The sequence below is a fragment of the Pecten maximus genome, chromosome 8 (assembly GCF_902652985.1).
Source record: "Pecten maximus chromosome 8, xPecMax1.1, whole genome shotgun sequence".
NCBI lineage: Eukaryota > Metazoa > Mollusca > Bivalvia > Pectinida > Pectinidae > Pecten > Pecten maximus.
The window spans coordinates 21,950,179-21,976,439 of record NC_047022.1 but is presented as its reverse complement, the minus strand read 5'-3'; the positions used below and the strand labels follow the sequence as shown (position 1 = coordinate 21,976,439).

The 26,261-nt window shown below is 36.5% G+C and overlaps 1 protein-coding gene across 3 annotated transcripts; it reads right to left on the bottom strand.

The window, feature by feature from the left end:
* Positions 1-878: 878 nt before the first annotated feature.
* On the bottom strand, positions 879-24,627 carry LOC117333018 (protein ANKUB1-like). Of its 3 annotated transcripts, XM_033892128.1 has the most exons (3): positions 24,331-24,627; positions 16,860-16,946; positions 879-4,024 (listed from the first exon to the last, which is right to left on the bottom strand). In XM_033892128.1, the coding sequence occupies exon 3, from the start codon at positions 3,857-3,859 to the stop codon at positions 1,676-1,678; it is 2,184 nt and encodes a 727-aa protein (XP_033748019.1). In that variant the 5' UTR covers positions 3,860-4,024; positions 16,860-16,946; positions 24,331-24,627; the 3' UTR covers positions 879-1,675. The 3 variants fall into 3 exon arrangements, with proteins under 3 accessions (XP_033748019.1, XP_033748020.1, XP_033748021.1); XM_033892129.1 differs by lacking the exons at positions 16,860-16,946; positions 24,331-24,627 and adding an exon at positions 13,670-14,054; XM_033892130.1 differs by lacking the exons at positions 16,860-16,946; positions 24,331-24,627 and adding an exon at positions 5,939-6,112.
* Positions 24,628-26,261: the final 1,634 nt, after the last annotated feature.

The following is a 26,261-nucleotide window of genomic DNA, read 5'->3' as shown; positions in this document are numbered from 1 at the left end:
AAATAACTTACTCGTGTGAAATAAATTCCATATCCAACAACCACTCGTTGTGTAACCTCTATATATAAACTGGGCTCCATCCGTCCATCCCTAGAGTGTTTCCATGTTACTTAAAAACCATTGAATTAACCTCTACGAAACTTTTGTACACATTTCAGACTGTGTCTTAAGTCAGTCTTTTAATCATGGCGAAATTCAAACTCTTATATATCTCTGTTACCGTGGAAACAAAGACAAATATTTATTAACTTGGTGCCCCATTTAGGCCTTTTACTTCATTTTCTCAGTATTCATATCAACCTCTTCGTACTTAAATTTCAGGTAAATTTTGACCATGTATTTAATTCAAATTAACATCTTGATGCATGGGATTATGCCACGTTTAGCAGTTCCTTATTTGTATATGACATTCTTGAACATTTTTTTCTGTTTCAAACTATAAACCGATTTCAAAAGGGGAAAGGGGTAAGTGTCATATAAGTCAGAGTTGGTTTCTCTTTTTTATTTACTACATTTCAAAGCTAAGTTATTAATTGTACAATAAACTATTTGTCTAGAGGCAAAAGTCATCAGGTCAAAGATCAATGCCAAAGAAGTCGAATTACTTTCCTTTAACTGGTGCCTATTTTGTTATGGTGTTATGAAGCATGTGACTAGGTCAAAGTCACTGCCAGCCAATTTCTGTTCTTTCTAGTTTTTGAACAAAGATCAATGTGACTATATCGAAGGTCAAAGGTTACATTGTGTAATATTTAAAACGTACAACATTCAAATCAACCAAGAATGTAATATTTGTAAACACCAAGTACAAATTAGGTGTAACCAGACAACTATCAACAAATCTGATGAACTGAAATATATTATTTATAACACGAATCTACGGGTTCTCATCATCATGATCAGCTTTATTTCATTTTTATTTATTGACAGATCGCACAACTAAATGCTCGTCAAACTGTTGTGTTCTTTGAGTACGATCTCTCCTAAAACAAATATGTTTGTCTGTGTTAACAAATGAAGTAGAATCGACATAATACCATGAAGTTTACTAAGTGATTGTAAACACATACAAAGGTTTTCATGAAAAGAGACCGTTAAATCATACTACATGTACATATATAAATATTTTATCACATTTAAGGATGAGTAAATGCCATACAACATTACTTAATAAACATGCGAGTTTTATAGGTATCCGAAACTGAACGACATTTAATGGTCGACAGTTTCAGCCGTTCGGACGGATTGTTTGAATTAATATCACAGATTGCTAGAAATGTCTTAAAAGTATATCCGAGTATAACACAATGAGCACTAATGTAGATTCATATATATATATATATACACAAATGAGTGTGTGGCGATTGGTGAATGCATCGACGTCACTGATGTTTGAGCTTCAAGGTAAGTTTTAAATTCACACTTTTGTTAGAGTAACATGTACCGTAGCGACAAGTGCCAAAGCGAAACATTAGATGTATATATTATGTTAAAACAGTCTTCATGTCATACGCTAAGCACATTGTCACGAGAATAACAAGTCTTGTGATAACTGAAGCATTCACCACTGATAGAAAACCTCCAATCGGTACAAACAAGCACAGGTATCAAGTTTCGGGACGTTTGTGTTAAACCAATACTGTTATAAAGTACATAAAATGATACCTCTCGGAAATCAGTTGGCGACCGACCGCCGAATGGTATGAGTTGTCAGAGCCATCGCCATTCGAATTTGACTGAGCCATGCCTTCTCCTTGAATGTATTTGCGATAGTCATTGATTTGATGGCACGGTCACGTGAGGTTGACCCTTGGTATTTTGATACAAGGTCTAGGATTGGCTGCACGACATCGTCCTCACGTAAACCTCTGTGATAAAAGAACGGTCTACTTATGTTTTCCGTACTAATGAGAGGTAGAGGAACCGCACCTTCCGACGCCGCTTTCGCCTTTGACAACAACACTGACGAAGTTATACGATTCTTCTTCTTTGATTTCTTGTCTGACTTTTCAGATTTATCCGCTATGCTTCGCGGTGATCCAGGTGTTTCTGCATTGAGAGCCATTTTGGATTTCTCTCCACCACCTCCACGTAAGCTGGGGATAGATTTGGCGGACTTTTCGGGTTTTTTGTTGATTGGTGTTTGAATATACTTTGCTTTATACTTTTTATCCATACTATTGTCAGATAACTCGCCTTCGTCTTCTTCCTTGATAGTGTCTTTGCCCCCTTGTATTTTGCTTCTGTGTGACAAGGGAGGTAACTTGGTATTTGGATCACCTATGTCGTCGTCAAGTGGATGATCTGCCTTACCGCCACCGCGGACGTTTTTATTTGCAAAAGTTGTTTTGGCGTTATATTCGGCCACCTGGTCAATTGAGTGTCCAGCTCCTTGGTAACGTTTGCCTTTATATGGTCGACTGTCCGCATCCGATACTACGGACTCTGCTACAGTTTTTGTCCCTTGACCTTTAACTGAATATGCCGTTTCTGCTTCGAGGTCTGCTTCCATTGCGTTTCCTAATCCTCCTGCAAGCTGCACAGCAACATCAGACCGGTCAATCATAGCGCCCCACTTCGTGTTCCGTCTCCGGTTCAGGTTCCTTAAACCTGTAAGAGAACCCATCTGTCGAAAGTAGTTCTCTGGATCACCATTGATGCCGTAAACTTCGTGGAACGTATCGATGGACTTCTGCTTCTCCTTGTCCTTCATTTCATTTTTAGGCTTACCGGTCATAGGACTTGGCGTGAAGCCATTCACCACTGGCTGTCCGTAACTAACTAGGGCTCCGCACGTGTATGACCTTTTCTTCAACGTTGATCGTGTCTGTCCGTACTTAGCAAATGCTCTTTCCTTAGCGCGGATAGACCACGATTTGATTTTTCGTAGGCTCTGGACGGTGATAGAGCCGAACTTTCCTACGGGTACTTTCGTCCACTGTCTTGTTAGCAAGAATGATGCACACGGTTTCTGTTTCTTACGGAGAGCAATGTTTAAAGCGTTCAAGTCATTACCGTCTTTAGCCATAACGACGGTGATATCGTGGTTAACAAAAAGCCGTACCACGCCCAGCTGACCGTTCTCCGTCGCCTCATGAATTGGCGCTTTTTTTGTCTCTATATGAGACTTCTCGTTACACCATTGTCTATTCGGATGCTCTCCGATGTGTTCATCGGCTCGTACACCCTGTCGAATAAGACTTCGCGCCAGATCAACACACCCGTAATGGGCCGAGATAAACAGGGCGACCTTCATCTGAAAGCGCGAGATGACTTCATCCGTGGAAATTTGGGCAAGAACTTGAGGTGTAAATCCCATTATACACAGGTTGATGAATTCGTTCCAGCCGTCCCAATTTTCCATCCTTAAAGTCATCCCAGCCTCTACGTTATAATTGTACAGCTCGTGACCATCATACATCTCATGACCCTCATTATTCACTAATCGAAAAATAGAGACTGGGATACCAGTGCGTTTCCCAACAATTGTTCTGAGGTCTTCGACCTTCATCGTATGAACGGTGACACTTTTGTCCACGATATCGATGACCTCGTCGTTATACGTACAGTGCACAAACAGAACTGGCTTGATTTCCTCCTTCATGTGAATTTTGATGGTCGACCCCGGTGATATTCCGAGGTCCGTAAAGCACCATCCTTCTTCTAGATCACTACCACTGTAGTGTAACACCACTACCTTTCGGTCTTTTTTACTGAAATCGTCAACGTATATACCAAAAATATTCTGGAACATCTTTTTTGCTTCTCCAACGCTCGCCCCTATAGGGACGTCGATAGACATCCGTTCGCCTTCGTAAACCCCAAAAACTAACATGGTTAAGGCTTCCGGACTTTGCATAATACGCTAAATAAGGAACTGTGGAATGATTTATCAGCATAACACTTCAGCAAGTGTGTTAGTCTGATAGGACACTATCTCGCTGGTCGACCAGAACGGATCAAATAAATGGACGAGTAGCTCTTCTTCGGTCAATACAATACAGTGTAAGCGTCTCCCCAACTCCTGCAAACATACAAAGATAAAAAGAAACTTATTAAAGCTATAATTTCTATGAACAACTGTTAAAAATTAAAAAAAAAAAAAAAAAATCTGGTATACTGGTATAACAATGAATGAGTTTTTGTATTAGAGCCGGTGATAACAAATAAAAAGTGAAGATACCTAAAGCGAAAGAATATCAAAATGCAAATGAAGGCATAACAAGGTGTCCAGAAAGAGCTAGCTTCCCCTACTATTTATAACACTTAAGATACAGCTTGATGGTAATACATGTTCATGGACTTGTGGGATAAAAAGGAACACAATTTATATGGTAATAAGAGTATTAGTAATCTATAGAAGAAAACTTTCTGATGTTCTTCACCGCGTAAAACTGGAATAATACACCAAAATACAACACTGACAACTACAATTATTTCCCAGTATATAACTAAATGTGCATAATTAACATACTTCTATCAATTTACAAAACACACAGTCAGTAACTGATATAAAATTAACTTGGTAATGTAATGCCGACCAATATTTACACTGATAAGCCTACCTACGTATAATATATACAGGTAAACATCGTAATAATGTCGTATTAAACACAGTATTGCCTTAAACATATGGAACACTGAAATCAATAAACTGTTCTGATGTAACTTCGGGTAACATACGATACCTTGACTAGCCAAAACTTCCGATGAGAGGGATCCTATACAATCCCAGAATCATCCGTTCGATAATAATTGTGTTTTACAAGGCTGCGATAGCTAATCACCAATAAATATATCAAAATCTTTTACACTTCACTACCTCATCTCTGAGAGAGTGTGCATTCGTTAACCCTCATTTTGGTCCATCTGAACGTTAGTGACAGGTGTCCGTTGAATTGACATGTATATACATAAGTAAGCATTTAATTTACTGGTCTGAATTGTGATGTTGCCAGTTTTGAGGTTTATGAAGCCTTTGAGTAGTTCATGTGGATGACGGCCAGAGAGTGCTTACACTGTATTTATCAACCGAATGTACTAACATGCTTTGTGAAATGCTAATTCGTGGGCAGTACAGAAACAACCATGTTACGCATTTATGGGTGTATTTTTAACCCTTACCGGCAACGTCTGCTGGAACCAAATACATCAGTAAATAAAGCCAGAAAATCGATCAGAAAGGAGTTATTTTGAACAACAGAAACGAAACACATGTAGTACTAAAACTTAGCAACATCAAAAACAATATCAAAATTAACCAAATACAAAATACAAAATCTACCAAATACCAAATTTACCAAATACTAAATATACCAAATACTAAATATACCAAATACCAATTACCAAATCTACCAAATGCTAAATACCAAATCTACCCAATATCGAGTTAAGCGTACCAACCCTTCTATATCTATATGCAGTTTTTTGAATTACGTAATTGTGTTTATAATCTTTGTGGAAACATAAGTAATAAGAATGGAACAAAGATGTCTTCTTTCAATGGTTAGGATCAGTATAATGGCCCAGTCATTGAGATAAATATTAACCCATAAATCAACCTCGTCGCAAATCTAGCTTAACCTATAAATAAACGTCGTCACAAATCTAGCTTTACCCGGAAATAAACCTTGTCACAAATATAACAACCCAGAAATAAACCTTGTCACAATTATAACAACCCAGAAATAAACCTTGTCACAAATATAGCCTAATAATAAAATAAACCTTGTTAAAATCTTTACTTGAAGTTTCGATGCTAAATCAGAAATCCCGCAAACCTAAACTTTGTGAAATGTTAAATTCTCTCTTTAACTCCTATAATCACAGCCCACTTGTTAAACTTATAATATAGAAATAACACCTCTAATAATCTCGTATAACTCTACCCATTATACAGTGTTTAAACGATAGACCTGCCATACTGTGATCTACCTACCTTATATAGGCAACTAAATAAATCCTACACGATCTCTCGTCAATATGTGGGGATTAAATTGCTTTGGAATCTCAACGAATGCATGTTGAAAGCATAAGAGTTTTACCGTTCGATCTGATTAACAGATTAAGACTGGCATTCGACGTTCCGAAAACTAGAACATGTTCCGTTACACGAGAATTCGATACAGTCGATGGTATGCGCCACTTTGTATCTGTAATGGTTGTATTTACACAAACATATATATTATGAATATTCAGTGTGAAGGGTAATAGCTGGGATTTGATTTTATTGGTTAAATCTCAGGGAACACATCCGGGCACGCGTATATCCAAATACCGAGTCAGTGGGATGTGAAAGTAATAGCCAAATCAAATATATTATATAATTGCGGTCGATGAAGTGGCGTTATAATTAGATTTCTACGAGGACTATTACACTGCTTAGCAATTAGAAAAGGCTTTTATGAAACGAAATTACATTATTGACACGTTTGTGAAATAAGTCTCCTTCAAACCTATCTAATTGGTTTTTGATAGAGTTGGACTGCCATACAAGTAACGCCAGTGGTAATCAGTAGCGCTCACGTCTAGATAGATTAATTGTTGTAGTTCCGTCCTTATACATTCCACCATGTGAGAATTCTTGACAATAAGAGCAAAATAATGATCATATACGCACATAAACATCAAGATACTCGAGTATTCCAAACGAAATAAATATGTTTACATATATCAGATTGAGTCAGTTTGAGACGGGCGGTACCAGGTACCCTGGTGTAGTTATTGAGTAATATGATCACAGTTATGTTATTGTCAATATTTTCAATGTTGAGATGTATTAAATCGAGTATAATGTCTTATGAAAGAGGAAATCAAATATGCATTTCTGAGTTGTGTGAGCTTGTGTTATTAATTACATTTTGTTTATCTCAATCAATGTGCTATATTGTTTAAAAAAATGAGTAGACATATTTACGTTTTTTTGTGTCCAAGAAAATAAACCTTAGAAAACTACACCTAGTGTGAAAAGAAGACATTCACAATGTCTTTAATCCACTACGGGGTATACAGGTGAGAGAGCGGGCAGAAGAGAGGGAAATTGAGGAATGTAAAACCTCTGGAATAAGACTCACGAGATCGTGATATATTTCCGGATATTCACAGGAAAGAGCCGACAGTAGAGATGGGCACTGGAAAATACTCTTTATCATACGATATTTCTACATTGTAACGCTAATTAATGTATTCATCAGTTCTTATATTTATATTAACTTTATGTTTTATGGTGAGATTTACTCGGAGTATTAGGTAGATACGCCCTGCTCAGTAACTGTGATGTTTACAGTACCCTTAAGGTACATAGGAACAGAAGTCAATATTTAAAGATAATAAACAGATTACATTTAAAAGGCTTTTGAACTTCTACTCTGAATGGAAACACACAAAGCTAGTCCTCATACAATTCATATTCGAAAAAATATCTTCTCAAGTGTGCTTATACTCTCAAAACGAAACATTTACGTCAATGTATCCAGTCATTATTCAAATAATTCTATATTTCAAAAGACATACATTAAGACACAAACGGTTACACAAACAGTTCGAGTGTTTGTCGATAGTGAGACGGCGTGATACAGAAGTTGAGATTGAATTAACACCGGGATACTATTATAAACATATACTTTAAATCCAATTTCTTACCCGCTGCACACTAACACAGTTCAAACCTACCGATATATTTACACAAACCTAACGATATGTTTTCAACCTTTTAAAACTATTCCCTGTTTTATAACCTTCTCGATCTCGCATATGAATCTGTTTGCCGAGTGTCGACCTATCGGATGTTGGCTGGTATTCATAAATATTAAAATTAATATTTTAGAAATTAAAGAAGGATCAAATTTTAAAATAAATATCCCTATTATGTACGTATTCATTAAAATTTTCAAAAAATAATGAATGCAGTTAGACTAGCCACCAGCCCCTAAGTAAAGTGTTCCAATACTAGGCTGTTACCCTTGTTACTCTAGAGACCAAAATCATAAAGATCAATTTTATTTATAATATCAATATTCTAGAGACAGGGGGCCAGTCTAGAATGAAGTATATATACAACAGCGAATCACTTACAGGCAGACTATAGCGAGAACGCATAATCATAAAGAAATGGTAATCGGACTAGTAGGATGCTAACATCAGTTAATTGAATTACTTAATAAACTCTCTGTTCAGGATTACTCCTTGTAAACGTATATAATTAAGAATGTAGTGTTTCTTATATTCTATTTTCTATTTGTTTTTCTGGACGATTTCTATATTTAAAAAAATAGTAAAAAAGTATACTTTGTCTTTAATATATATATAAATATTCATTTAACTGGGCATATGACCCTTTCTCAAATACGGATTTGAAGATTTCTATATTAAAAAAAAATAGTAAAAAAGTATACTTTGTCTTTAATATATATATAAATATTCATTTAATGGGCATATGACCCTTTCTCAAATACGGATTTGACATCGATGTAATCAAAGTCCCCTTTCCCAGAAGAAGGGCTTGGAACTAGTGGCGTTCTAGTTAGGGTAGGGATATTGTTGAAAGACATATTATCACACATTCCGTGTTAAAGTCTAGATTTCTGAACAAGAATCAAACAAACGTGTTTAATGTGAGGTTTCATTTAAATGTAATTTTACCAACATGTTAAGTTTTTACACATAACCCATTATCCATTTATTTTTAGTTTTAAATTCCGGTCCCTTAAGGTCACATCGTGTAGGTATCTCTGTATGCGGCATGTGACATTGCTACACGAAGCGCTTTACACCGCGACAGAGGTTTGACTTATTTTGGTAGGTAAAAGGACGATGTACAAATATTGACAGATTCTTGAGAAATATTATATACCCACCGTCCCAGAAGTTAATAAATGTTGCCAATTTCATACCCGTGGATTATTTCACAGGTAACCGACTAAAATACTACTGACAAGTCTGTAAAGTAAACTGAGCCAAAAACTAAATTAACTTCCATCAGCACACTCCTTATCGTACAACCTCTATTCAATATGTATGATTAGGTTTAAAGATTTTCAAAGGCTTAGAGAAAATAAAAACTATAATTATATATCATTCACATCAGAGAGAATTATAATATCAGATTTGGTTATTAAACAAATATTTTAAAATAAAATAGGGCCGCCAGTGGGCAAGGTCTTTGGTGTGTATATCTACCGTACAACCCTGATCGGCTGTACATTATACGTGTGGTGAGGTCCTTGATCAGGGGAAATAAACCGGTTTAAATAAAGAAGCATTTACATAAACCTTATTAAATTAAGTTGTTTGCTAAAGAAACTTACTTTGTTGCAAATTGCTTATATACAATACCCTCTATATTACATATACTTAGCTACGTATACAACATCTGGTTCTGAGAGGAAGACAAAACGAAATATATGTTTTTGTTAATCACCAAATGTCTTATGTGATCAAGATCTTCCTGTGATCACAAGGCCAGCAGTTAGACTTTAATCATACAAAAACGGTAAAACAGTAATTACATTTCGTGGTGATACCAAACTTACAATACGGCTTTGATTGTATGTGTGAAGACGCCTCGGAATGCCTAATGACGTAAAATATGATTATACTGAAAGATTATACACTTATCATAATATCAGACAATCGGTGTTGAGATATCTCTGGAAGTCTTGGATAACGACGTGAATACTGTTTATTTCCGATAGTTAATGTTTGTTTATTACTTACTTGTTGATGATTGTTGACACAAACATTTTTGTAGTAGTCACAATAACTACAACTGTTATAACTGCCTATTATTCTAAGAATAGATGTTCATATGAATGGATCAACAGCTTGAATTGACCAGAATTTCTAAAATGCTGAAAACTTGCCTAGTTCTGCTGTGTATGTATCAGCAAACAATGGCTCCCAACATACATATGGTAGTACACTAGATACTATTTGTATTTTTCTACTGCCGGAAATTTGTGTGAGACTTTCTAGAATGTTACAAAGACTATTTTATGTACGCGTATATAAATATCCGGTTAATTGTAACTATTTTTGGAAAAGGTCGTTGTTTGTCTCCACACCCGTGATTTGTTCTCAATATTTACAAAACAACGTTTACAAAACTTGGAAATGTGTTCCACACAAACAATAACCCTAACTTTATAGTGACTAGATATTGACTATACTTTAGCTAAGGAATCAATGTTTGTTAAATGCCAACAATGCCATGAAATATCATTATTTGGATTCGTTTGTATATAAGTTGATAAGTTTTAATTTGGAAATGTCAATCATATTTGCCTTATTTAAAATACTCCCTTTCACATACAACATGAACATTGGCATGACCTTGAATTTTGAAACTTATAATAATCACTAAAAACTAAGATTGCAGCAAAAATAAAATGTCTAAATCCAAAGCATTACAATATGTCCGTTATTAATGTATTTCTTAATATTGATGTATTGATAAATATAATATAAATACATTTATTTCATATGAACATTTTCAGTTTGAACGTTATAGATTCCTTAAAAATCATACCATTATATGTACTTAGATACAATTTGATGTCAATGTAATGTCTTTAGCGGATGACCATGAATTTGAATTATCGAATTAAAAATAGATGTAAGATAAACTGGGCTGTCACAGTCATAATAGTGCTCCATAGTAATATGACCAGGGAACAAAGCAAAGGGTCTTTGAATAGAAACTAAATGCATATAGTATATGATACGGGCTAGATATCTCCGTCATCAAAATCTGATAAAGGACTCTAACCAAACCCGACGTATCCTCAGTGTATTACGTAACTTCTTCCTAATTAAGTCTGAAATCATATGATATTAATAAAACCAGAAGGTACTTCAGCTATCAATGAACCAATGTGAGCGGATTCCAAATTTGATTTAAGTAGAATTTAAATGTGATCATACAGATCAAAATTTATTATCGACCTCCATCTGTAATAGTTTTCTCATAATTCAAACTGGTACTGTGGACCCTCAATAATCTGGACACCTTCGTTCCCAGCCAAAACCTGTCCGGACTACGAGTTTTCCGGACTGACGAATTTCGTACACTTCATAAATAGATATGTCGCGAAAATGTTATTCCCCTTAATCATATACACTTGGAAACGTTTACATGACACTTCATAAATAATTTGGGATATTTTTGTGAACATAAATACAGATGTTTATTATTTGATTCTTGTACATGTACGACTGAACGAATATACCGGTACATTACATTTTTAATTAAACGGTTCAATTAATTTGAATCATTAGGAATCACCGTAGCGTGTCTGACATTTTCTTCCACCAAATGTAATTTAAATGGTTTTTGCTTTGACCTTAAAAGGCCAACTATTAAAACAGGAGAGATGTGGTATTACTTTTACTTATGGTTCAGTAGAATGGCAGCATTAAAACTGGAGAGATGTGGTATTGTTGTTATTCATGGGTCAGTAAAAGGCCAGCCATTAAAATAGGGGAGATGTAGTATGACCAACCATTAATACAGGGGAGATTGCTGTTATTTATGGCTCAGTAAATGACTATGGTGTGTATTCAAGTTTTGGGTCGAGTATTCCCTGTTTAGGTTGTAGCCGTAATTGGACACCGTAGATGGTTGTTGTATAATGAAGCAGCCTATATTGATGCAAGAAAACGATTAAATACGACCAGTGACGTGTAGGTAAAGATCAGGACAACAGGCACCCGTTACTCACGAGGCACTACATATACGACAGCGATAACTTTACATAAGATTTTCTTTTTTGTAAAATTAATAACTGATTATTTTTGAAATAGTTGTCCGGATTTTACATCAGAAAAAGGACGATGTTAATAACTTAATTTTATTATTTGAACAACTTTCGGCATAAGAATCAAAACACTAAATAGCTCCCTCCCTTCTTAGTCTCCTCTTCTATTCCCTCTATATCACTTTAATAGTCAACAGACACTAAGCACTACTCGAGATGGCTAGCTACCGACATAGGTATTTTGTAATATTATTTGCCAGGTCAAGTGTTCTGTATGGGCTCTCAAACATCACACGTATGTGTAACACAGGGAACATGACAGAGATAAAAGGGACAGTGACTTATGGCGCAATACGTACGCCTACCGCCAACATCGCCATACCTGTCTGAAGGTATACCAATAAAACCACCTCGGTGTATTGTATATCATTTCAAACTTCGTTGCAGAAAAAAATAAATGACAGAGCTAAACATTAATATTTTAACATTTCCGTTTTCGTATCAATAGGCTAGTATTGTATCACTAATGTAGCAGTTCGTCGACAGTTTGACAAAGATAAACCTTCCATGAACATCATTTTATAATGGGGTTGTGTAAATGTCAATTATCGTCAATGTTTATGTTCCTGTTTTAGATAACAACACACATTTATGAACGCAGTTCTAATACAACTCTTGAAGTCCGTGTACAACCACATATTGTTTAATTACGAAATGTCTACACCCGCCCAAGTCTAAGGGATATATCATGTTTTAATACTTTGGTTCGTTGACTGTTATAATTGACCACCTGATTGATGGGGAGATTCCCATCAATGCAAATGACACATTAGGTAGCGATCAATATTTAATCCATACATAGATGTACCGTGCATAATGCAATATTATTTGTGAAATGAGTCAAAACTGGATGTAAACATGTAAATGTCCTGTACAATAAAAAAAATGAATAAAAATGATTCAATTTTTTATCATCTTGCAATACATTAATAAATGAAGTTTCACTAGAACTCTCAAATGGTTTTAATGCAATAGTCCATATGATTAAAAACAAGGACTTTATAAGGACCTTGTGATCTCAACCAGCGTATTACTGATTACTGCAGTTGCGAAATTTCGTCATTACAGTAGATTTCTGTTGAATATTTGACTCTTTGACGCGCTGTATTATGTACGCCTAATATAATTACACTGTGAAACTGACATATCCGTGCATACATTATTAAATATGTGACATGTTGATCTTGTTTTGATCCATGGACTCTGCTGGAAAGGATGTAAACTTAGGTCATTTAGAAATGGATCCCTATACCTAAGTATCAGTTGTAGTTTCAGAAGAATATTGTCATAGCCTTAAAGGTAATTAACCTTTGATTTTAAGTGATCGGTTCTGAGTTTGAAGCTATTCGGTTCTAGGTTAAAAATAATAAGGTTTATATTCGGTATTCGGACACAGATAAGAAGTAATCGGTTTTCCTGAAAAGTTAACGGTCCTAAGATTAGGAATAATCGGTCCTACGATTACGAATAATCAGTCCTAAGTTAAGAGGTAGACCCCCGTTGTATTCAGAGCCAAGCGGTCCCAGATTACCGAGGAAGACCTTTCTACAAATTTTTCACTATTGCAGATATGTAGTAGTTTATGATTTTGCGCACCTCGTAAAACGCATGTTTTAAAACACATTAACTCTTGCCAAATCTTCATAATTCATATAATTTTTTTAATGACAGAGAAGGTTTGACCAAAAGTCAAGAAGCGGAATGTTCTACATTCAATGACGCTTTGACATTATTCCAAGACGTTATTGAGTTTTATATTCCATAGTTGAAAGCATAACCAACGATTCTCGCTTGATACATTGAGGTGTAAATACAACAAAACGTCATAACATCATTAAACCATTATAAAAGCATACCTTCACATCGAGGAGACGACACCTAAGTCCTACCCACGGCCATCACGGCCCAGGGGCTGGTCTTGAACTCCAGGTCTTATAAGTCTATATATACACAGGCATATCTGGTAAAAACGTCATTATCCTTAATCAAAAGGTAAATTCTGGTCCATGAAAAGTTCACATTTTGAAAATTTTCCTAGCTCATGGTGCCTTCTTGTTGTAAACCGAATGCAGGATATATATATAGTTGTGACCCTTACAGAGTCCGCGCTAATCTAGCGTTTGTTGCTAGGCATGTCATATTAATAGACTCTTCGGTCCGATATCAATTACCTACCCAGTGAAACAATAGCCCAGTTCGCGTATGTGCATTGTGCCGGGAGAGCTTTGTCTAGTGTATTAAACCATTTCAAGGGTCATCGGTATTATAGACTTTGCAAGACTAATTGCCGAAACTTGGTCCAATCACCTGGCATGTTTGACGCATTGTCGTTTTATGATATATGGGGAGCAGCGAGCGATCTTTAAAACAGTTTGTATTTCAAATCATAAACAATGAAAACAATTTTGAGGTATCAACATCGTCCATCACAAAGCGTTATCTATACACACACATATATATATAGGTTTTTATTGAAGAGTGGCTGTTGATGTTCTCGTCCTAGACTCCCTTTAAATGTAATATCATGTTTACCAGAGTTTACGAGAGTTGCGATTAATTTGAGTCCTTCATAACCTACATGTTCATATCATCTAATACTCCGCCTCACCGTTTTCATGTCGTTCGTCGTGTAGGTATAAAGATAAAACATACCCAACGTGACTAATCCCTGTGGGAACGTGGAAACACGTCTATGGTTGTTTCCGAAGCTCAAGTAGGTAGGGTGTATTTTATATTCTACACCACAAAATGGTATTAGTATAATGTTTATACCGAGAGACTATATCCCCGGGTTGAGTCAATCACAATACTTTAGCTTTTAGTTTAGTTCTCTAGAAGTATGAGAATGTCTTCCTGTCATAGCCATACGTGTAATACAACATTGCCATAGATATTACTGATATCTATCTCATTGTTAGATATTAAAATCGGTGGAATTTTTGTACAAAGCTAATGATGAAGGTCAGCATTAACATAAGTAGTCTTTTTTTGTGAATCTGTATATGATAGTGGTAAGAGTTCGGGATTTTCCAAACTAAAACAAAAGCAATTTGATTTGATATTGTATGTCAATGATGATAGAGAGTTTATCAAGTCTTCATTGACGTTCACTGACGTTATCAGACACAAATCAGGAACTACCAACATTTAGTTCATCGTTAACAGCAGTCTGTGGTAGAAATGATCTTTTACTTTTAAGTCAAAGATAGTTTGCATTAATTATTTGTTAATAATTAATAATTTGTCAATAATCATTCATATAACCAGTTGGCTTTTTATCTAGAGCCTTTACCTGTATTCAGAATATTTACTGTGACGTCATCCTTAAGTCAGATTTAATTACAATATTTGTCGTTAATTACAAGACAGATACCATAAATTAAATTACGTTAATTAGATATTGCATTATCGCAGTATGATAAATAGTTTCTCATGAGTACATGAATGTGAGTACAGAGACATGTTTATACATTCCCATGGCCTTTCGAGGGATACACATCTCGAAACAAAGCCAGCACTAGAACAATGGGCACTGTTTAGACTGTGCCTCTTTGGTAGTAGGTATAGGGTATATGTCTTAAGCTGGCACGGGAACAATTAAATTGGGATTTAATTAAAACTATATAAAGTACAACACCGTTAACAATTTAAACGCAGTGATGTGTATCAGCGTGTCTTTCCTACGAGCACGCAGTCAATTTTGACAAGCAAACCAAGCGAACAATTAACGAGAATATTCGGTTAAGAATTCAGTGTGTGTTTTTTTACTCAGCAGGTGTTTGTGTGTACATTTAGACTTGAGAATCATCAGATAACTTATGGAACCGAATTATTCATAACATTAACACCGTTGCACTTTTAATGACAAATTTGACAATTTTGATAAAGGTGTCACAATATAACCACGATTTGTTAACGATCCAAAGGTCCAGCTTTGTGTCAGTTAACGTATAGTTATCATCTCAGCTGTCAATCACAACATCCTTATATGACTAGAACGGAAATGGATGTGGTACTATATTTATTTGAGATATGTCGGTTTAACTTCTGTTTACCATAAAGCTCGGGTAGCCGAAAACTTATAACTATATCCGTAACACTATTCTTGACTTGACGATCGTCTTAACCTAAGTGGTCTAACCTGGATAAGAAATATTTACAAAGGTCTTACAGCATAAAAGCAGACAAACTTCTTAAGAATGGCTCTTGGAATATTATGTTAATATCATACCGGATTACCATACCCGAAGTAGAGTGTAATGACAACCGAACACAAAATAGTGTTTATATTATTCATACCCGTATCTGTTGGTCATTTTTATCCCCCGAGTAAACGAGACAGTATTCTTACCGCGTATAGCGACGAACGTTTTTTATGTTGGGCCATTGACGAGCGTTATTTTATGTTGGGCCATTGACGAGCGTTATTTTATATTGGACCATTAACGAATATATTTCTTCCTCGTAGAACTGGCGAGGTGTGCAATCTGATGTTTATAGCTACACTGTGTATTATAACTGAGGAAGACAAACCTGCATCAAGTTGGATTTATTATCATGCATGTGAAAATAATCTTGATATTTCCATGTTGGTTTTGTTTAGCCATCAAATTACACTTGCAATTATAATAGAACTAAGTTTAAATAGAATTGAATTGAAGTAATTAAAACGCAGACTTAAAATGATCATACTACACGTAACACTTGTAGTTCCCTATTGATCAAATACTGTTATCTACTTTTCAGATCCTGATTGAGTCTTACACTAAACATTTATCATTCATGTGTTTATGCAAAGGGCAGTAGTTTACGTTTAAATACGATTTCGAGTGAGTGTAGATAGTTTGGTTTATTTCCCAATGACAGAGATTAGCTTACGATGGTATACGTACATACAGCTCACATTGGGCGGTAGGTGGATGCTACAGATATGATGTTATCGATCGGCACATATTGATGGGATATTTGACAATTATATCCTTTATTAACTTGATGATATTATCGGTTCATTATTCACTCAATTACGTTATTAAATGGATGACTTACTATTCTGAATGATTACCCTCTGTTCACTGAATTTTGCTGTCGTGTTTATATCAGTTCAGTTTTTCTGTGGCAATCCTTGGGACCAGTCTGTAAAGAAAATAAAAATGCTCATGTTTGATAAAATTGAATCAGAGACTAATCAAATGTAAATTACAAAATCGTTATTATTTTCGGTTTTTTGATCGTCATTGTTCATTTTGAAACATGAAAAGGGTATAGAATCGAAAACAGATAAAAAATGAAATTTGCATGTACAGTATCGTATACTGGGTTAATAAATATAAAATGATATGATTATTGAGCTTTGGAGCAACTTCTGTACTTATTCATTATTTGTAGATAGTTCATTGATCAACCGAATGAATCGCTTAGTGTGTCCGTGTTGGGGAGGATTTATAATTATTTCAGTATAAATCAATTGAGCTGCACATTGTAAGCTGTCAAGCTGCTTGTCGGTAGATAAACAATAATGTTGAGGGGAGATATCCGTTCCTCTTTGCTGGTTTCAATATACCCAACACTTTGTCCCTGTGCTATGTCAATTACGATACCTATTTCTGTGTTTTGCTGTGTGACCGCTCCCGGCCGGTCGTATAACGGGATGTTGGCTGGTGATTGTTCTCATCCTCAATACTCCTTTTGTACCTGACGTCGACGTAATTATCTCACATATATACGGTCGATGCATCGATATGTTTTCGCGTAGTGGTAAATAGCTAGAAGCATGATATGAACTCGTTTAAATGTCACCAATGAGCTAATCGATCTCGTAGATTGTAGAATACAATATGAAATAGATACTCTCTGTCTATATACAAATCAAACCAACATGGTCGCTTGTTTGTACTTCCGTGGGAGAATCAATGTCAACATGACTAAAACACTTGTGCACTTTGACGTAGAACACTTTAACGTCGACAACATTGACATCGACCACTTTGACGTAGACCATTTTGACATCGACCACTTTGACGTAGACCATTTTGACGCCGACCAGTTTGACGCCGACCACTTTAACGTCGACCACTTTGACGTCGACCACTTTGACATCGACCACTTTAACGTCGACCACTTTGACGTAAACCACTTTGACGTAGACCACTTTGACGCCGACCACTTTGACGTGGACCATTTTGACGCCGACCACTTTGACGTAGACCACTTTAACGTCGACCACTTTGACGTAGACCACTTTGACGTCGACCACTTTGACGTAGACTACTTTGACGCCGACCACTTTGACGTCGACCACTTTGACGTATACCACTTTGACGTAGACCACTTTGACGTAGACCACTTTGACGTAGACCACTTTGACGTCGACCACTTTAACGTCGACCACTTTGACGTCGACCACTTTGACGTCGACCACTTTGACGTAGACTACTTAAACAAAGAGTATTTAGACGTAGACCACATTGACGTAGACCACATTGGCGTACACCATACTGACGTAGACTTCTTTCACGTATACCACTGATACTCTACTTAATTAATCTAATTTGATTTAATTTCATTAATCTAATATTTATTCTTGGATAAACCGATCGACAGGTTCTGTAAATTGCAAAGGAAATGACTACATGTCCATTTGACGAGTTGTTCATTGTGTCCATCAGTTTTGTTTTGTCTCCGTGGTTACTTATGTCCATCAGTTTTGTTAGTCTCCGTGGTTTCTTGTGGCCATCATTTTTGTTTGTCTCCGTGGTTTCTTGTGTCCATCATTTTTGTTTGTCTCTGTGGTTTCTTGTGTCCATCAGTTTTGTTTGTGTCCGTGGTTTCTTGTGTCCATCAGTTTTGTTTGTCTCCGTGGTTTCTTGTGTCCATCAGTTTTGTTTGTCTCCATGGTTTCTTGTGTCTATCAGTTTTGTTTGTCTCCGTGGTTTCTTGTGTCCATCAGTTTTGTTTGTCTCCGTGGTTTCTTGTGTCCATCAGTTTTGTTTGTCTCCGTGGTTTCCTGTGTCCATCAGTATTGTTTGTCTCCGTGGTTTCTTGTGTCCATCAGTTTTGTTTGTCTCCGTGGTTTCTTGTGTCCATCAGTTTTGTTTGTCTCCGTGGTTTCTTGTGTCCATCAGTTTTGTTTGTCTCCGTGGTTTCCTGTGTCCATCAGTTTTGTTTGTGTCCGTGGTTTCTTGTGCCATCATTTTTGTTTGTCTCCGTGGTTTCTTGTGTCCATCATTTTTGTTTGTCTTCGTGGTTTCTTGTGTCCATCAGTATTGTTATTGTCCGTGGTTTCCTGTGCCCATCAGTTTTGGTTGCCTCCTTGTTAAATGCTGTCTCTTGCTCTCATTCTTAGTGGTTGTTCACTTTTGTTTCTTTGGTCCCATGGTTCCTGCTGTCTCTCGTGTTTGTTTGTCTCCCTGATCCCTGATGTCAGTGACTTGGGTTGTCTTTTTGGATTATTTTCATAGTTCTTGCTGTCTCCCACTTTTTGTTATCCCCTTGATGCCCAATGTCTCTCATTTTATTACAGTACATTGTATTCATATACAACTTCATATTTTGCTTTACCATATTTCTACTTAACTTTGACAGTTTTGATAAATTTAAACTTTATAATCTATGTATGCGTCATACAATGAACCATTTTTATTCATAAGGTTTTCCGACTTATCATAATTATTTTTAAATACAACATATAATTGTACCAGTGGCGGATCTGGGAAGGTGGGGCCCATTTGACCACCCATTTTAAAATCAAAGAATAATATATATCTATACGTTTTGGTTGTACTATATCGATCGACGGAGGGTATTTCAGTTAATTAATCACTACTGTAGGAAAACACTTATGAATAGGACATTTTATCTGCAATGCCTTGTATAGACTTTACACTCAATCAAGTAAAAGGGGGAAAGAGGCAGCCATTTACTAGTCTTTTAAACAAAGCGCTGTTGACAATAGTTTGTGTGTGTTGATTAAAAAGGCGAGTTAGTCTGTCTCTGTAATACATTCTGACCATCAAACAATTCTTATGGCTACTAATGGTCAACTTCCGGTCATGCATTACGACAATCGAACGCGTTAAATTGGAAACCAGGCTGTCTGATACCACACTTAATGCCTTTTGATGTCACAACATATGCGGCCATCAGGCTTTAGAGTATTACAAAGGGAGAGTGGATATTACTATTACAATATAAAGATTTTTCAATTGATAATTCATACATTGTATAAGATTAGTTCCAGCTTGCATACATGTATAAGAGTGAAAATAGATTCAGCTTGGTAAGGGCTACAGCATTTTCAGGATTCTTCTATTACCGGACATGAAGTCTTAACTAAAGTGCCGGGTACGACACACAAGGCGATAAGGAATGTATTCCATGGTCGATAGATAGCTGACGGATCTTGTTATACGGTACCTTCAATGATAAGAGACACCATTAGACATCGCTCTCTTTGTTGACACGAGAAGGCAGTAGTATATTATACAGCTTATCAATAACCACTTGTGGCAAACAAACAATATTAACAGCTCATTTAAATGTCGATCGCTTCCTGACGACCTGGTCGTTATAAATGATATTTCTCTGGTAAGGCCATACTAGGGTTGTAGGAACCCTTACCCTGACAAACTGATCGTTAAAAATGATATTTCTCTTGTAAGGCCATACTAGGATTGTAGGAACCCTTACCCTGACGACATGGTCGTTATTAATGATATTTCTCTGGTCAGGCCATACTAGGGGGTTGTAGGAACCCTTACCCTGACGACATGGTCGGTGTTAATGATATTTCCCTGGTCAGGCCATACTAGGGGGTTGTAGGAACCCTTACCCTGACAAACTGATCGTTATAAATGATATTTCTCTGGTAAGGCCATACTAGGGTTGTAGGAACCCTTACCCTGACAAACTGATCGTTATAAATGATATTTCTCTGGTAACGCCATACTAGGTTAACAGAAACCCTTACTCTTACAACCTGGTCATTACTTAGATATTCCTCCGGTAAAGCCATACTTTGGTTGTAGTAACCCTATCATCTAAATTCAATCACTTTAGTTCTTTAATTGCATTACATTTTCTATACGATAAGTATATCGCAATATACCAAGATGGCGTATCGCAGACCATATACGGTAATAAAGATAACAGTATCATTTTTTTTTTTTATCTTAATAGAATATCAAACAATACAATGTGTACAGTGTTCATTAATTAAAGGAAACAAGATGGAACACTGGAGAAGCTACAGGTAGATGCAACTAATAAGTTTTGAATATTTGATATTCAATTTCAGCATCCCGTCGATTAGACACAGAACAACCCATTGATTAAGTTAAATGCTTCAAGTGAGACACGCTGCTCGTATTTGAACTGTTTGTAATTCACAAAACACGGGAGGTTTGTCTCGAGAAAATTGTGAAGTCAGGACTTCAGTAAAAACGATACGTGTTTTGTTGTATACAATCTACTTCAGTGTGTGATTTTGTTTTCGTTGTGAATAAACGAGAATGATATAATACATATAATGGTATTTAACCGGTGTAAACATGTGATCTTACTTATTTCAACACACGTCCAGTCCCAATACAGCGTCAGGCTGTGTGACGAATGTAGGACGTGTGACCAAACACAATACGGTCTCATTACCGTATGGATAATTAAAGAACGCACTAAAAACTAGTTTAAAGATGAATTTGGATTATAACCTGAATCCAGTATATCGTTACTAGAAACAATTTTTTTACAACTAGGTAGAAAGTTTTCCCAGTCTGGGTGATCGAGTTACAGGCAGTACTGATTACCACACTATATAAGTTCATTTTCATGTCAGAAACACGCGCCATAATATCAATATTTTACTAGCACTGACGGTCACGGATCCTTAAGCTGTCGCTAACGATATTAAAACATTTTAGGACTACTGAATGCCTACGCGTTATATTTACAGGTACGTCATAGAGAACATTTCCTCCGATATCCATGTTAACGTCAAGATAACTTTTACCAGGCCTGTGCTGTACCGTGGACAGGTTTACAATCCATTCAACATTTCTAATAATCACCTAACAAAGAAACTGGCCATCAGTCAGTTGTTCTTGAATGTGTCAATCTATAGTTTAAATATTTTGTTTGTAAACAGTATATAATATCCCAATGGTTTTATTAACAGTCATTGAAGGGCATCAGTTTTGGTGGCTAATTTCGGTCATCTCGTCGTCGCTTTGGCAGATGTGTACAACGTGGTAACACGACATAATTTACGCGACAATACGATAATCGACTATTGTATGACATGTTATCGCAACGACGGGGTGCTATTGTCGCACTGTTGACCATGTTAGTACGACAAAGCGAGTTGCCGAAATCAACCACTCTATTGTACCGTGCGGACGTCGTTTGGCAACTAAAGGACACCGTTCGGTAATTTTTGACTTGAAGGACACCGTGCGGTAGTTTGATACCTTGAAGGACACCATGTGGTAGTTTGATACTTTGATGACACCATGTGGTAGTTTGAGACCTCGAGGATACCATGTGGTAGTTTGAGGTTTGAAGGACACCATGTGATAGTTTGAGGTTTGAAAGACACCATGTGATCGTTTGAGGTTTGAAGGACACCATGTGTAGTTTGAGGTTTGAAGGACACCATGTGATAGTTTGAGGTTTGAAGGACACCATGTGATAGTTTGAGGTTTGAAGGACACCGTAGTGATTTGAAGGACACCATGTGGTATTTTGAGACCTCGAGGACACCATATGTGATAGTTTGAGGTTTGAAGGACACGGTGGTGACTTGAAGGACACCTTGTGGTAGTTTGAGGTATGAAGGACACCGTGGTGACTTGAAGGACATCATATGTGATAGTTTGAGGTTTGAAGGACATCGTGGTGATTTGAAGGACACCTTGTGGTAGTTTGAGGTTTGAAGGACACCTTGTGGTAGTTTGAGGTTTGAAGGACACCGTGGTGACTTGAAGGACACCTTGTGGTAGTTTGAGGTTTGAAGGACACTGTGGTGACTTGAAGGACACCTTGTGGTAGTTTGAAGTTTGAAGGACAACGTGGTGATTTGAAGGACACCTTGTGGTAGTTTGAGGTTTGAAGGACACCGTGGTGACTTGAAGGACACCTTGTGGTAGTTTGAGGTTTGAAGGACACCGTGGTGACTTGAAGGACCGTACCGAAGTCTGGGACTTACAGTGCGCTAGTCTGAGAACCTATATGAGAAGACTTAACATGTAACAAGAGAAAAACAGTAAATGTATACAGCATGAGCGATTCTACATTGTATGTCAAATTATGCACAATTATTTTTTTCAAATCTTTGTTCTATGTTGTGCTTTTAAAGGTATTAACAACATTTACGAGAAAATATGTGTTTATGTTAAAGGGATTGGACAATACCAGGAGTCACATTAAAATACATTCCACCACAGGTATTTAATTCGACTTTAAAGACCTATAATGGCCGTTAGAGTATCCGGGGAACTTCTGATCGTGTAAAAGGCAATTTGTATATCTCCATGTTTGTAAAGTATGGTAATTAGTGACAGCATGCCATAAATATTCGTATCCCCTGTGTCACCTAAACACCATCGCCCGATACGATATCTACGTCCAAGACGTTTTATCGAACGGGTTTTTAATGAGCGTGTTCAATCGAACGCGTCCCTAATGAGAGATGTAAAACATGTATCGAGCGTGAAACATTCTCGATCAAAGGTAAACGTTAACGTTTCGGAGAAGTAGTTCAAACATGAATGTCAGAAATGAAAACGCTTGATTTTAACTTAATTCGGCTGTACAATACATGAACCGCGAGTATAATTTATCAAAATTATACCTCACTGTGAAGAAAACAAAACCAAAAACGCGCTAAAGTGTACAATATTATTCTACATATTGAGAATTCCTAGTCTTAAACGCGTACGAGTTTAACCCTTGGCAGTATACAATCACGCAGACATCAATACTTTTCCATATTGTGTATTTAATAATGTCATGTTTTTAAAGATTTTTTTTTTCTATGAATACAAATTTACAAATCAGTGACATACATCACCTGCAATACGAAATCATAAGCCTAGTAAGTAATAATACAAGTGGTCGACATTTATCATTGGATAATTATGTGTTTTACAAATTAGTGTTTCATCTTCCACGCATTAACTACATATACACTTGATTAGTATAATTGTTAATCGCAACCAAAATGGGGATGAATAGATTACTGTATCAATACAACGTTATTTATCAACTAATGTATATCATGACGAAATATAACAATGTTTCTGTTGGGAGTAAAACAGACCATAATACTAATCCTTATTAAAATGGACTCCCACAGAAACACGAATGTAATTCCCTATAGTCCCAGTTTCTGATTTCCTTACCGACGGAGATAGCCAGGTCTGTTGTATATCTGATTTCCTTACCGATGGGGATTCCTTACAATTACCGACAGAGATAGCCAGGCCTGTTGCATGTTAATTGACTTTTACCGAATATTTAAGCTTACCTGTCTGAGAGTTGCTAGAATCACAGGCTGCACGTATGTAATGACGGTTAATGTTGTTAACACTTGTTAAACGTCCGGGGATCTGTAAGAAGAAGGTGACACTGTCACTCGCAATATGCAAACCAAATTCGGGAGTTATCCGTAAAGTAATTCAGGGGTAATCCTTGACCTGGGTGAGATTTCAAGCGTACGAAGAATCCTGACTGCAGTTACTTGTCTAAAATCAAGAGTAATCAACACGCTCACCAATAGTGATATATATACAGCTGTGACCATACACAGAAAAGAAATCAAATTGGTTTTAAATCACCCCTCGCATGAGAGAGTATATGATCTTCTTACCAAACATTTACGTCAATATACCTAAGTTTATCGGGCCACTTACTCGCTATAACGGATCAGACCTGTTGACTTGGAAAGTTATATCCACTCAAAATATGACTGTCCAGCTTTATGAGGTATTACCTATAGGTATTGTACTGGGTACAATCAAGTTATACTTACAGGTATTGGGTTATAGGGTCACACTTGATAGCCGTTTTATTTCTGGGCGGTCTCTCGCTATTGTTCGGACATTGTGTAGTGTCCAGCTATTAAGGCCATAATCCCCATTGTCAACGGTGATCTTCCTTTGGATTGCGATAATTAAGTCTGTAGTTTAACACGTACTTTTGAAGTTACATCCGACAGGGAGTATTGTGTTTTTGATTGGCACTCCTATAATCTTATCAATATATATGAATAGAACGATAATCAAACGCCAGAAATCAACTGTCATTAAGTAGCATTGGCTCACAATAAATATGTTCTTTTTTAACAGATCTGAGCAAAAGACATATTTCTTATATATTATGCTTACGAGGTTTGAATTTGGCATCGGCACCATTTGTTTGATACCGAACAGATTCCTCAGCAATACTCAGCTATTGTCTGTCTCTGTTGTGCCATGAGGGCCTCGGTGATTACACATTAAGTATTGCCCTCTTGGATGCACATATTAAATGTTGGCCTCGTTGATACATATTAAATGTTGCCCTCGTTGATACATATTAAATGTTGGCCTCGTTGATACATATCAAATGTTGGCCTCGTTGATACATATTAAATGTTGCCTTCGTTGATACATATTAAATGTTGCCCTCGTTGATACATATTAAATGTTGCCCTCGTTGATACAAATTAAATGTTGCCCTCGTTGATACATATTAAATGTTGCCCTCGGTGAAGACACATTAAATGTTGCCCTCGTTGATTACATATTATAGGTTGCCCTAGGTGATCAAATATTAAATCCTTCCCTCTGAATCATGTCTACGTTGAGGGATGATAGAAGAATGGTTCCATGCAGAACAAGCCGCAGACCTACCAGAGTCAACATCAAAACCTCAAATATCGTTTCACGAATAGAAGGGATGCACGCATTGAATTGACGCTATATGTAAAATACAAACTCTATGTATCTTATAACAATTGCGAAACAAGTTATATCAACTTCTATCTGCCTGATTATATATCATTGATAGGTCTGCCAACCCGAACCAACCCCGCATGCTTTTGACGTAAATAATTGTTATGGCCTTATTTGATTTGTATCCTTGCCACTTCAGAAATAAAAAAAATATCTTAAACAACATATCATATAAAGTGATCGTATATATAGCTGACCTTTACAAAAAGGTGATCGTATAGATAACTAGCCTTTATATAAAGGTAATCGTATAGATAGCTGACCATTATATAAAGGTAATCGTATAGATAGCTGACCTTTATATAAAGGTAATCGTATAGATAGCTGACCTTTATATAAAGGTAATCGTATAGATAGCTGACCTTTATATAAAGGTAATCGTATAGATAGCTGACCTTTATATAAAGGTGATCATATAGAAAGCTGACCTTTATATAAAGGTGATCGTATAGAAAGCTGGCCT